At 61.9% G+C, this 11,818-nt stretch overlaps 9 protein-coding genes across 9 annotated transcripts; 6 read left to right on the top strand and 3 right to left on the bottom strand.

Moving 5' to 3' along the window:
• Nucleotides 1-10: 10 nt before the first annotated feature.
• On the bottom strand, nt 11-1,099 carry OT_ostta05g02190 (Zinc finger, GATA-type; the record flags this gene model as incomplete). The annotated part of the gene is made up of 3 exons (XM_022984243.1): nt 11-772; nt 851-947; nt 1,083-1,099. 3 exons carry the CDS (start codon nt 1,097-1,099, stop codon nt 11-13), a joined length of 876 nt encoding a protein of 291 aa, XP_022838995.1.
• Nucleotides 1,100-1,920: 821 nt separating this feature from the next.
• Nucleotides 1,921-2,367, top strand: OT_ostta05g02180 (Thioredoxin, conserved site; the record flags this gene model as incomplete). The annotated part of the gene is made up of 1 exon (XM_003079276.2): nt 1,921-2,367. One exon carries the CDS (start codon nt 1,921-1,923, stop codon nt 2,365-2,367), a length of 447 nt encoding a protein of 148 aa, XP_003079324.2.
• A 123-nt stretch (nt 2,368-2,490) lies between these two features.
• OT_ostta05g02170 (Inhibitor of growth protein, N-terminal) lies at nt 2,491-3,564 on the bottom strand (the record flags this gene model as incomplete). The annotated part of the gene is made up of 2 exons (XM_022984242.1): nt 2,491-3,389; nt 3,525-3,564. The coding sequence occupies 2 exons, from the start codon at nt 3,562-3,564 to the stop codon at nt 2,491-2,493; spliced, it is 939 nt and encodes a 312-aa protein (XP_022838994.1).
• Nucleotides 3,565-3,741: 177 nt separating this feature from the next.
• On the top strand, nt 3,742-5,136 carry OT_ostta05g02160 (SWR1-complex protein 4/DNA methyltransferase 1-associated protein 1; the record flags this gene model as incomplete). Its single annotated transcript, XM_003079274.1, has 1 exon — nt 3,742-5,136. The coding sequence occupies one exon, from the start codon at nt 3,742-3,744 to the stop codon at nt 5,134-5,136; it is 1,395 nt and encodes a 464-aa protein (XP_003079322.1).
• Nucleotides 5,137-5,174: 38 nt separating this feature from the next.
• OT_ostta05g02150 (Protein of unknown function DUF2358) lies at nt 5,175-5,951 on the bottom strand (the record flags this gene model as incomplete). The annotated part of the gene is made up of 1 exon (XM_003079273.2): nt 5,175-5,951. One exon carries the CDS (start codon nt 5,949-5,951, stop codon nt 5,175-5,177), a length of 777 nt encoding a protein of 258 aa, XP_003079321.2.
• Nucleotides 5,952-6,333: 382 nt separating this feature from the next.
• OT_ostta05g02140 (Peptidase S54, rhomboid domain) lies at nt 6,334-7,158 on the top strand (the record flags this gene model as incomplete). Its single annotated transcript, XM_022984241.1, has 1 exon — nt 6,334-7,158. One exon carries the CDS (start codon nt 6,334-6,336, stop codon nt 7,156-7,158), a length of 825 nt encoding a protein of 274 aa, XP_022838993.1.
• A 75-nt stretch (nt 7,159-7,233) lies between these two features.
• On the top strand, nt 7,234-8,361 carry OT_ostta05g02130 (Inosine/uridine-preferring nucleoside hydrolase; the record flags this gene model as incomplete). The annotated part of the gene is made up of 1 exon (XM_022984240.1): nt 7,234-8,361. One exon carries the CDS (start codon nt 7,234-7,236, stop codon nt 8,359-8,361), a length of 1,128 nt encoding a protein of 375 aa, XP_022838992.1.
• A 228-nt stretch (nt 8,362-8,589) lies between these two features.
• OT_ostta05g02120 (Helicase, C-terminal) lies at nt 8,590-10,921 on the top strand (the record flags this gene model as incomplete). The annotated part of the gene is made up of 2 exons (XM_022984239.1): nt 8,590-10,485; nt 10,520-10,921. The coding sequence occupies 2 exons, from the start codon at nt 8,590-8,592 to the stop codon at nt 10,919-10,921; spliced, it is 2,298 nt and encodes a 765-aa protein (XP_022838991.1).
• A 293-nt stretch (nt 10,922-11,214) lies between these two features.
• OT_ostta05g02110 (Tetratricopeptide-like helical) lies at nt 11,215-11,805 on the top strand (the record flags this gene model as incomplete). Its single annotated transcript, XM_003079269.2, has 1 exon — nt 11,215-11,805. The coding sequence occupies one exon, from the start codon at nt 11,215-11,217 to the stop codon at nt 11,803-11,805; it is 591 nt and encodes a 196-aa protein (XP_003079317.2).
• Nucleotides 11,806-11,818: the final 13 nt, after the last annotated feature.

Genomic DNA, 11,818 nt, shown 5'->3' with positions numbered 1-11,818 from the left:
CGGTCGCGAGTCACGCGACCGCGCCGCCTTTCGACGCCCGCGCGACCGCCGCGTCGCCCGCGCGCGCGCGATCGGATGGATGAAAAATACCCCCGTCGAGCGCGCGCGTCGGCGTCCGACGTTCGGCGTCGCGCGCGATCGCATTCGGCGACGATGGCGTGCGCGTCATAATCCGTCGACGACGATTTACAAATCGTGATGCGCGCGCGGGCGACGTGCGCGATCGCGCGCGCGGTCGGCGCTTAAGCTCGTACAGTCTTCCATCCTCCAGGTGGTGCGTGTAAGTGGACGAGGAGTGCTTCGGCTTGGCGCGCTTGAAGGGGGGTCCGACGTAGTTTTCGCCGCCACGGTGCGGCGTGATCTGAACGGCACGCTTGCGCCCTTGCGGGGCCAGCGGGAAGACGTTGCCATTGTCGTCGGCGACGACGCGGCCCGCCTTGAAACGAACGCCGCACGCGTTACACAAAGTCTTCGAACCCGTCGGGCCGTTTCTCCACAGCGGTGTCTTTTGCGTTCGACAGCACGCACACGTCACACCGGCTTCGGGTCTCGGCGAATCGTCCTCCTCCTCCTCATCGACCGACTTTCGAACGCCTTCGCCTCGCGGCCCGCCGCCGTCGTGCGTTGTGTGGTCACTTTCTACGCTACCGTGTCGCTCGTTTCGTCGTGACACGTGCGCGTGCGCCTCCGCCTGCGCATCCGCCAGCGCCTGATACGTCGGCCTCGCCCAAGGCATGAGTTTACTCTCCGTCATTGGTTTCGCGTCGAACATCTGAGAAGCCTCCTCGTTAGTCGAATTCCTCGTTTGAACAAACGCCGAGCGCGTCGTCGGTTCAAACGAATCACTCACCTCGTTCGCGTACGCCAGCGGTCGCACCGACACAAACATCGCCGCGCGACGCTGTGCCTCCGAATCATTCATCCCCTCGCTCTGCGCGTATCGCATCCTGCGTCGACGCGAAACCACTTCGCGTGAGTCTGAGAATTCAATCGCGCGCCCGAAAACGAAACACGCATCGCTCGACATTCGTCCGAAAATGCCAATCGTCGCGCCCGTCGTCGCGCCCGCATCGCTCGCGCACCGATGGACGTCGCTCATCGAACGCGTCGTCGACGCGCTTCACCCCTCGTCGCGCGCCCCACCGCCGTCGTCGCCCGAAAACACGCCCGCGTTCGCCAGAGGTCAACGGGCCGCCGCCAACCGTCGTGCGCGCGCCCGTCCGCCCGCGCCGCCGCCGCGCGCGCGCGCTCTGTCTCTCACCACCGCGCGAGGACGCGCGCGCGATGTCTCCGTCGACGCCGTCGCGAGCGCCCGTCCTCGATGTCGCGCGCGCGCGTGTGCGATCGATCGACGCGTCGCGCGACGCGTGGCGCCGTCCCGTCGCCGACGTGGCCGACGTGATCGACGCGCGCGATCGACGGCACGCGCGCGCGTATCGTGGACCGCAGAGGGCGATCACGCGCGCGCGTGACATCGGCGCTAAAATCGGACCGATGGCGCGCGCGCGGCGCTTTTGCGACGAAGGGGTCTCCACGAGTGCGCACTCGTGGGGGACCCAAGAAGGGCACCTCTCCGCGCGCGCGCGTCGCGCGGTGCGAAAACGGGTCGAAATTTGCACTAACACTGTACTTAGTACAAGGTAAAAACGCGCGTCGGCGTCCCCTTGGACACGCCATCTTGAGTCATGACTCGACCTGGGGGGGTACGCTTCGCGTCGGGTGGGCGTCGACATCCATCGCGATCGTCGCTCGAGATCGCCACATCGCGTTCGTCGACGCCGAGTACGAGGGCGGTCGTCGTCCCGAGCGAGGCGAACGAGGTGCACCCACCCCTCGACCGTGCAACCGGCCACGTCGACGGGGCGACGTCGTCGAGGGGGCGACGCGGACGACGCGATCGGCACGTCGTGGCGACGAACGATGGCGACGTGCGCGGCGTCGATCGCGTCGCGGACGCCGCGCGCGACGCGATCGCGAGGGGTGGGGACGGCGCGGGCGAACGCGCGGGCGTCGTGGACCACGGCGCGGGCGATCGCGGACGTGGACGAGGGGTCGTTCGACGCCGAAGTCTTGAGGGCGGACGCGCCCGTGCTCGTGGATTTCTGGGCGTCGTGGTGCGGGCCGTGCAAGCTGATCGGTAAGATTGTCGAAAAGGCGGATAAGGAGTACGACGGTGCGATTAAGGTGGTCAAGGTGGAGTGCGATGGGAATCCGGCGTTGGTGGAGAAGTACTCCGTGTACGGATTGCCGACGCTCATCATGTTCAAGGATGGGGTCGAGGTGAAGGGGTCGAAGAACGAGGGCGCGATCTCGTACGATAAGCTTAAGACGTGGGTGCACACGCACAGCGGTGTGGCGATTCCGTGACGGAGGAGAGTGTGCATTCACACGCGTTTTCGAGCGATAGCGCGTCGACCGAAGGCTGCGTGAGCCCATTAATACTACGCTATACACGATCCATCATTACACTCACTACACGTCGTCGCGCTACTACATCAACCTTGGGAAGAGAACGACGTGACGGAACGGCACGGCACGATGCGCCTGCCCGTCAGCGTCGCCGTCGTCCTCGAACTCTAACACGAACTCGCTGTACTCGGCGTTCGGTAGCCTCCTCGCCGGCTGTACGACCTTCGCCTTGTAAAACGTCGTCGTGTTCGGATACACGGCGAGAACACTCGTCCCCGCGGGAAAGTTTTGCGACTCGCGCACGGACGCTGTCTTAGGAAGCGGGATGACGAACTTTTGCGGCAAGCGATACACGTGCTTCTCCGCCTCTTCGTCCGCGTCGACAATCTCAAACGCTCCCTCGGACGGAGAGTATCTCGTCACCTTGGCCACGATCCATTCTTGACCACCGGCGCTTTGATTCAAAGCCCCCACGTTCGCCGCGACGAGGTCGCCGGCGTCTATAGAGCTCACCGGTTGGCCGCTCGGTTGAGGTTGAGGCGCCGGTCGGTGATGATGGTGATGATGATGTTGGTAATGCCTTTGGTGCTTGTGCGCGTGATGCGCCGCCGCTACGGCGTATGCATCGTCTACGTCCTCCTCGGGATTGATTCCTTGATCCTCTAACTCCTTATGAAACGTCTTTAACTCGGCATCGAGCGCCGTCGCGTTCCCCTTCACCAAATCCAGCGCCATCTGCGCCAGGCGAACCTTTTCGTTCGACACCAGCGACATGGTGTTGTGAATCGACTCGATCTCTTGCTTCAACGCGTTCACGGCGTCCACATCCGCGCTTCGCGCACCTCTCGAGCTCTGGCTCGGCGCCGACGCGCACTCATCCACCTTTGCCTGCGCAACGTCTCGCAACCGCGCGTTCCTCTGGTCCAGCTCCCCGATCGTCTGTAAAATGCGCTGTAACTCCGCCGGGACCTCCGCGAGATCTACGTCGACACACCACGCGCGCGTCAGTCTCCCAATCGCGGCGCGTCGCGTCGCTTCCCACTCCAAATCGCACTCTCAGAGATCGCACACTCGATCCCTTCGTCGTCGTCCCCGTCGTCGCTCGCTGCACGCACTGTCCACGAATCGCTCGAGATACGTCGTCGCCTCGCTCATCGCCGCCGCTCTCGTCGCGGCCTCGACGCGCGCGACGCACCGCGGCGTGCGAACGTTCGACGCGCGTGCGTGTGACCAAAGCGTCGCGGTGACTGCGATTCCCAAAATGTGCACGAATTCGAGGGTACGCGCCCCGTCGCGCACTCCTCGACGCCCGACCGCGCGCGCGCGCGCACGATGAGCGACGCGAAGGACATCTTGGGCATTCCCAGGGGCGGTACCGCGTCCACGAAGGGGAAGAAACCGCGAGAGCCGGCGGCGAAACCGCCGAAAGGGGTGTCGCGCGAGGTGTGGCAGATCACGCAGGATCGCCAGAGCGCGCTCGATGGGAACGACGCGCTCGCGGCGATCGCCCCGAGCGCGATCGCCCTGCACGGGTTGAAGGATAAGCGTAAGATCACGGCGCGGACGGTGACTTGGCAGTGGATGCCGTTTCGAAACAGCGCGCGGTCGGACGGACTGCAGCTGAAGCACTGGGTGAAGCGCGCCGTCGGCGGGGCGCAGCCGACGTTGATGGGAACGAACGGAGGCGATGTCGGAGGAGATTACGCGTTCGCAAAGTATAACAAGAAGATTGAGATGTTCAAGTACACGACGGAGGAGTACGAGCGGTTATTGAGGCATCTCGATGAGTCGTGGTCGAAAGAGGAGACGGACTATCTGTTTGAACAGCTCGAGCGATTTGACCTGAGATTCATCATCGTCGTCGATCGGTGGTCGTTCGAGGGTGGGCCGAATCGCACGGTGGAGGATTTGAAGGTGAGATACTATAGCATTGCGAAGGTTCTCATCGAAGCGCGCGCGGAATCTCCTGAGGAGGCGGCGGCGCATCAGATCGTGAAAATGCCGTTCAATGCGCAACACGAGCTCGATAGAAAGGTAGCGCTGAACACGCTTCTCAATCGAACCAACGGAGAAATGAAGGAAGAGGCTGAGATCTTATCCAAGGTGAAAGAGATCGAGAAGCGCCGACGCGCTGAGAACCAAGCGTTGTTGCAGAAGGCCGTGTCCGTGTTCTCGACGTCGCGAACGCACATGGTCCAGAACCCTGTTTCGATTGATGACGTTCGCGCAGAGTTCGAACAGCTCGCGCCGGAACTTCCAGTCAAGGGAAGCGGCGCGTTAAAGCCGGGGGCGTACCTGCGCGGTCAACACTTCGTTACCGTCGCTAACGAGCAAGCGAATGCCGCCCAGGGCGGAGCGAGGTTCGCTAAACGCATCGATCAGTCCCTTGAGGATTTGGGTGTGACAAACCCTGTGATGAGCACACATGCGGTGTGCGCAGGTTGGCTAAAGCTTCGCGAGGAAACAATCGAGCTCTTGCGCGTGCGCAAGCAACTGGTCACGGTCTACGAGAGATTGTTAGCCAAGGGTAAAACGCCAGGCTACATTCCGGGCATGGCTGACGTCGAACCGAAGAAGACGAGCGCGGCGGAGAAAGCCGTGCCCGTGCGCGTCGCGTCGTCAGGAGAAATCAAGCGTGAAGATTCATCGACCCTGACGTTGAAAAGAAAGACGCAAGACGCGGTAGGGGGGCGCGTTCAAAAGGCTCAGAAGATGACGAGACGATAAATACAAAGCGCGGCGGTCAAATGTAACAAATCCTAGTGTTAGCTAATCCCGATTCCTCGGAGAAATTTTGCGATCTGCCCCGCGCACGCCAAGACGAACAAACCACCAAAGGCGGACTCCAGTCCCGTGGCCTCGGTGTGCGTAACGGCTCGAAGAAGCGCCGAGGTCACCCAAATCGGTGCGGAGACGGTCAATAAAACACCCGCGGAGGCACCCAACGCTCCGATGACGTCTCCGCTCGTGAGCGATGCCATGAACACCTCCGCTTGATTCTCCGGTATCTTCGACGCCGGTCTGAGCAACGCCTTTAAAACCTTACCGGGCTCGACGTCCCATCGCTCGTAGTGTCTGACGACGAGATGATCATCGTTGAGCGTGTGCGTGGTCCCTCCGCTCGCCGCGAGCAGGGGTCTCCAGGGAAGATCGAGAACGCAACTAAACTTCCACTCCGTCTGCAACCCATCCTTCGTCTCCTCGAAGGACGTGATCTTCAGATCCACGTCCCGCATCAACCCTCCCAGATTACTCACATTTCGTTTGAAACGCTCTACGCCTCGAAACGACGCAAATGGATCGGCGAACTCGCACTGATCGTCGTACGCTCGCATCTTTCCGGCGCCACTCACGAAGTAGTTTTCATCGTAATCCTCCCTTATCGCTTCGATAGCCTCCTTACGGTCGCTCGGACGCGCGCCACCGGCGATGACGGGTTTAGTTCCACCCCCAGTGAGCTCCATCGCCCGCCCCACGGCCTCCGCACCCGCCCACGCCGCGCGCTCGACCGCTGACGCGCCGACGTCGGGTCGATCCTCCATCGCTCCTTCATCGCCCCCACGGCTCGCTCTCGGCGCGACGTAACGCGGTCGACGCGCGCGGTAAGATCGACCCGCGCGCACGCGATCGCTCAGTCGCGCGCGCGGCGAAGGGACGCGCGCGATCGCGAGCGAGAACGCCATGACGATGACAAACGACGCACCGCGCGCGCGACGACGTCTGACGACACCTCCGGTCGCGTCGTCACACATCGCGACGCGCGGTCGCGGTGAAAGGACGACGCCGATGCGCGGCGTACGCGTCTTCCTCGCGCGCGCGTTCGGGGACGACGGACGTCGGCGCGCGGACGATGGCGTGAAGTCGACGGTCGGACGACGCGCGGGGAGACGGTGGACGCGCGCGTCGCGAGCGGTGCTCAGGGGGATGCGACCGCGCTCGAGGGTGATCGGGCGGACGTTCAGAGCGAACGTGTCGAGGGTCGGGACGGCGGCGAACGCGGTGGCGCTGGGAGCGTCCTTCGTCAACGCGACTGGGTCGCGCAGGGCGCGTCGGCGACGAAGAGGCGAGTTCCTGAACGATCCCGATCGAGCGTGCACGGACGGGATCATAGTCGCCACGTGTGGGGCATTTGCGCTGCAGTTGCTCACGCGTCAGACGCTCACGGGGTTCGGGGTGAAGATTAACGAGAAGATCGCGGCGGGCGAGCTGTGGCGACTCGTCACGCCGATGTTCCTCCACGGCGGACTACCACACTTGATGGTGAACATGTATTCGCTCAACTCCATCGGACCGCTCGTGGAGGCAACGTTCGGGCGCGAACAGTTTTGTGCGACGTATCTCGCGGCGGGCCTCGCCGGGAACTACGCGAGTTACCGCTTTTGCCCGACGCCTTCGCTGGGTGCGAGCGGAGCCGTGTTCGGATTAGCCGGCGCGCTCGCCGTGTACTTACAGCGACACAAACACCTCCTGGGCGAGCGCGCGGACATGCAGCTCAAACAAATCGGTTCTGCGCTCGCCGTGAACATGGCGTTCGGTCTGACGAGCGCGCGCATAGATAACTGGGGACACGGCGGAGGCCTTTTGGGAGGCGCCGCGTCCGCCTACTTTACCGGCCCCAATCTTGTGTTAGAGTCCGACGACCCTTCCGGGCGAAGCATGCGCCGGAAGATCGTGAACAAACCCGTCGTGCAATCTTTTGTCAAGGCTGTCCAGGATTTCTGGGACGAAGACGACGAGGAGGACGAATAGCGGCTGTCGGCTAGCTCTATGTAAAACATTCATCAACTGTTTCAAGTGGGCACGTACACGTCATCATCGGACGCCATGTCACACGCACGTCGCAAGCTCATCGTGGATACCGACCCTGGGATCGACGATGCCTTCGCGCTCGCCATCGCCGCACAGACGATGCGCGAGGAGATCGAAATCGTGGGCGTCACGACCATGTTCGGGAACGTTCGAAGAGACGAGGCGACGCGAAACGCCAAGCTCATGACGCAGTTGACCTCGATTCCGGGAGATGAGCGCGGGTTTAAGGTGCCGGTCGTGGATGGATCGAGGGTACCGATCGGGATGCTCGCGCACGGGGACCGCGAGGGACGAGGGGCGCACGACGCGGATGATTCACAGGTGTTCGTGGCGGACTTTGTTCACGCGGACGACGGCTTCGGCGGCGCTCGGGCGAGAGTGGAAACGGAGGCGTTCGAGAAAGAGAAGGCGTACGCGTACGAGGCTGGGAAAGAGGCGGCGGATTTCATCGCGGAGACGTGCGCGAGGTATCCGGGAGAGGTGACGGTGCTCGCGTTGGCTTCGTTGACCAACGTAGCGTTGGCGTTTCGGCGCTATCCGGAGTGCTTGCACACGATGGGAGAGCTCGTCGTCCTCGGTGGGGCGTTTTCTGTGAACGGTAACGTGAATCCAGCCGCAGAGGCGAACATTTTGGGCGACCCGAACGCGGCAGACGAGGTGTTTCGAACGTTTGAGAGGACGTACGTCGTCGGACTGGACGTGACGACGCGTGTGCAGTTGCACTCCTCTGATCTCGCTCGGTTAGCGCGTCCTTTCCACAGCGACGGCAATGGCGATTTAAACGATGGTAAGAAGTGCAGCGATCGCGTGCGGCTTTTCCTGCACGATGCCGCGCAATTCTACAAGGAGTACCACCTCAATGCTGCCGGTTTGGACGGCATATACATGCACGACCCCACGGCGCTACTTCTGGCCGTTCCAAGCATTCGAAATCGCGTTTTCACCCTCCATGAGGGTGCCGTTCGCGTCGTCACCGAGGGCATATCCCGCGGACAGACCATATTAGACGTCCGCCGCAAATGGCACGTCCCCAACGAGTGGACCTCGGCTCCGAAGTGCCGCGTCGCGCTCGACGTCGACGTCGACGCCGCCCTCGTAGAGCTCCGCTCCAGGCTCGGTTGCGCCCCCGAGGACGAGCGTTGATCCATGTCACGATTATTTCCATCATTACACGACCGCATTCGTATCCTCGCATGTAATATCTATCATTCAATACCATTCGCGGCTCCGGGCGCCGCTTTGCCATTTTGAAAACACCCGCGTGCGTGGGTGACGAAACGTCACACCCCTCTCGAGAATTCCTCTCTCCGCGCCGCGCTCGACGCGCGACCGCTCGGTGAAACGCGCACAAACGCGACAAACATGCGCGCGATGTTCACGCGCACCGCATCCGTCGTCCGCCCGCTGTTGGTCGCCAAGCGCGCCAACGTCAACGCACGCGGACTCCACGTCACGCGGCCGGCGGCGGCGGCTCGCCGCGTCGACAGCCTCGAGGACGACGTCGACGTTTTGCTCGCTCGATTCGACGACATGGCGATCGAGGCGGACGAAGAGGACGATGCGGAGGAAACGGGCGGGCTGTACACCCCGGACGAGGACGAGATGACGATCGAAGAGCAGTACGTCGCGGACGAGGGCGAGGTGGTGATAAAGGTGAAGGCGGACGCGGACCCGGCGGATGTCGATAATTTTGGAATGAGCGAGACCACGGTGCAGGCGTTGAGAAAGCGAGGAGTAGACGCGTTGTTTCCTATTCAGCAAGCGGTGTTACGGCCGGCGATGGATGGGCAAGACGTGGTCGGAAGGGCGCGGACGGGAACGGGTAAGACGTTGGCGTTTTCGCTTCCGGTAATTGAAAAATTGCTGTCAAACGGTCGCGGGAGCGGTGGACGAGGGTATAGAAACCCGAAATGCATCGTTTTGGCGCCGACAAGAGAGTTGGCGAAGCAGGTGGAGAACGAAATCTTCATCACCGCGCCGACACTGGACACCGCGTGCGTGTACGGCGGCACGCCCATCGGGCAGCAAGAATCCAAGCTTCGCCGAGGGGTGGACATCGTCGTCGGGACCCCGGGTCGGATCATGGACCTCATGAACAGACGCGCATTAGATCTCTCCGAGATCGAATTCGTCGTTCTCGACGAGGCGGATCAGATGTTGAACGTTGGGTTCGAGGAGGACGTGGAGGCCATTCTGCATGACTGCCCGGCTGGCCGACAGACATTTCTATTTTCCGCGACCATGCCACAATGGGTGAAGCAAATCACGAAGAAATTCTTGAAAGCGCAGCACGTGGTGGTGGATTTGGTGGGGGATAACAAGCAAAAGGTTGCGGACACGATTGACTTGATGACCTGCGCCGTGTCGCAGACGAGCCGCACGTCCATTGTCATGGACCTCGTCACCGTGTACGCCAAGGATAAAAAGTGTATTTGCTTCACGCAAACGAAGCGCGCCGCCGATGAACTAACTGCCGCTCTCGGCAAGCGAGTTTCGTGCGAAGTGCTGCATGGTGACATCGCGCAGGCCCAGCGCGAGCGCACTCTTCAACGTTTCCGAGACAACCGGTTCACTGTGCTCATCGCCACCGACGTTGCCGCACGTGGATTGGACATCTCCGACGTCGATTTGGTCATTCACTACGAGCTGCCGAACGACGTGGAATCATTCGTGCATCGTTGCGGTCGAACCGGGCGCGCAGGCCAGCAAGGCGCCGCGATTGCCATGTACACAGATCGCGAGTCTTACATGATTCGCCGTATTCAGAAGGAGACGGGATGCGACTTCCGTGCCATCGATATCCCGTCCTCAACGGAAGTCATGGATGCATGTGCCGTGACTGCGTCCAACGCGCTCTCCAAAGTCGACTCCGAGCTGCTGCCGTTCTTCGCTCCCACCGCGAAGAAGCTCTTGCCAGAAGACGCCGGAGAAGACATCACGCAGATCCTCGCCGCGGCACTCGCAGCAATCAGTGGACAAACTGAAGCTCCTCCCCCGCGTTCTCTTCTCACTGGCGCGCCCAATTCGTGTACCTACATGGTTGTCGATTCAGCGGACAGTGAGCCGGCGATTCGAGCCGGTGATTTGCTTCGTGCCCTCACAGAAATTGACCGCAAACTCGCGGACGGATGTGGTAAGATTCGCTTCTTGGCAAACAAGAACGGCCTTTGCTTCGATATTGACGCCGCTTACATGTCCGATTTGGAAACCGTCACCGATTTGAACGGTTTTGACTTATCTGTGTGCACCAAACTTCCGGATCTCATGGCCGAGCAAACCCGCGAACGTTCTGGTGGTCGAGGCGGCGGCCGATTTGGCGGCCGAGGCCGAGGGGGCCGAGGCGGACGAAGCTTTGGCGGTCGAGGTGGTGGCCGCGGTCGAGGCGGTGGTTTTCGCGACGATTATGGTGAACGCCGCGGTGGTCGAGGCGGCGGTCGCGATTTCGGCGACCGTCGAGGCGGTGGCGGTCGAGGCGATTTCGGCGACGGAGGCGGTCGATCCGATCGTCCGCGCCGCGACTTTGGCGACCGTCCGCCTCGTCGAGACTTCAACGACCGCCCACCCCGTCGCGATTACGGTGGTGATGGATACGGTTCCCGAGAGCGCTCCCCTGCCCCTCGCGGCGGCGATAGCGGCGGATGGGGCGGGTGGTGATCACTCTGTGTACGTCTACAAAACAAACCATAATTCATTTTTCCGTTAGCTCGCCTTTGTCCAGCCAAGCATATCCACTCAAGACACAGGTACCTCACAAAACGTCGACGAAGGATGCGAGCGATCGCGACGCGCGCGACCGCGACACCGTCCAACGATGCGCGACGACGCGCCGAACGCCCTCGCGCGCGTCGATCGAGTACACGCACGATCACGCGCGCGGGATTCGACCCGAACGACCCGCTCACGTGGAACGCGACTGAAGCAGATGTCGACGAATCCGACTTCGTCGCCGATACTTCGGGCGTCACGGACGTCGCCGTGAGCGTGGACGCGCAAACGATGAGCGATGCGGACTTGGCGACGATGCTGGGCGTCGCTGGGGCGGCGTCGCCGACGATGCTGGACGATGAAGCCTTGCTCGCGCTCAGGGCGTCGGAGGCGGAGGAGGCGAAGCGGGCGAACGATTGCGCGTCGTGCATCGCCGAGGGTCAGAGGTTGTACTCGAGTGGAAAGTACGAGGAGGCGTTGGCGACGTTCGAGCGGGCGGGGACGCTGCCGGGGAGCGGGCCGGTGCGATACAGGAAATCAGTCGTCGCGCCGGCGGGACCGAGCGCGGGGTTCAAACCGAGGGAGCTTTCTAGCGGCGAGGAGATCGCCATCGCATACAACAAGGCGTGCTGTCACGCGAATATCGGTAACGTGGAAGAAGGGTTGGCGTCACTTCTGACGGCCCTCGAACGAGGGTACGATCAGTACCCGGCGATTCGTGCAGATGCAGATATCGCGAGTTTGCGAGAGGATAGTCGATTCGAAGTCATTATGGCTCGCTTCGAGCCGCAGAGCACGTTAGGGAAGCTTTTCGACGCTTTCAACGGTCCGAAAAAGGGTGTTAGTATGCTCGACGGGATAAAGAACATCTTTGAGAAGTAGTCTGTTTGTATTA

This window comes from Ostreococcus tauri (assembly GCF_000214015.3).
Source record: "Ostreococcus tauri WGS project CAID00000000 data, contig chromosome 05, whole genome shotgun sequence".
Taxonomy (NCBI): domain Eukaryota; kingdom Viridiplantae; phylum Chlorophyta; class Mamiellophyceae; order Mamiellales; family Bathycoccaceae; genus Ostreococcus; species Ostreococcus tauri.
This window is presented reverse-complemented; position numbering and strand designations above follow the sequence as displayed.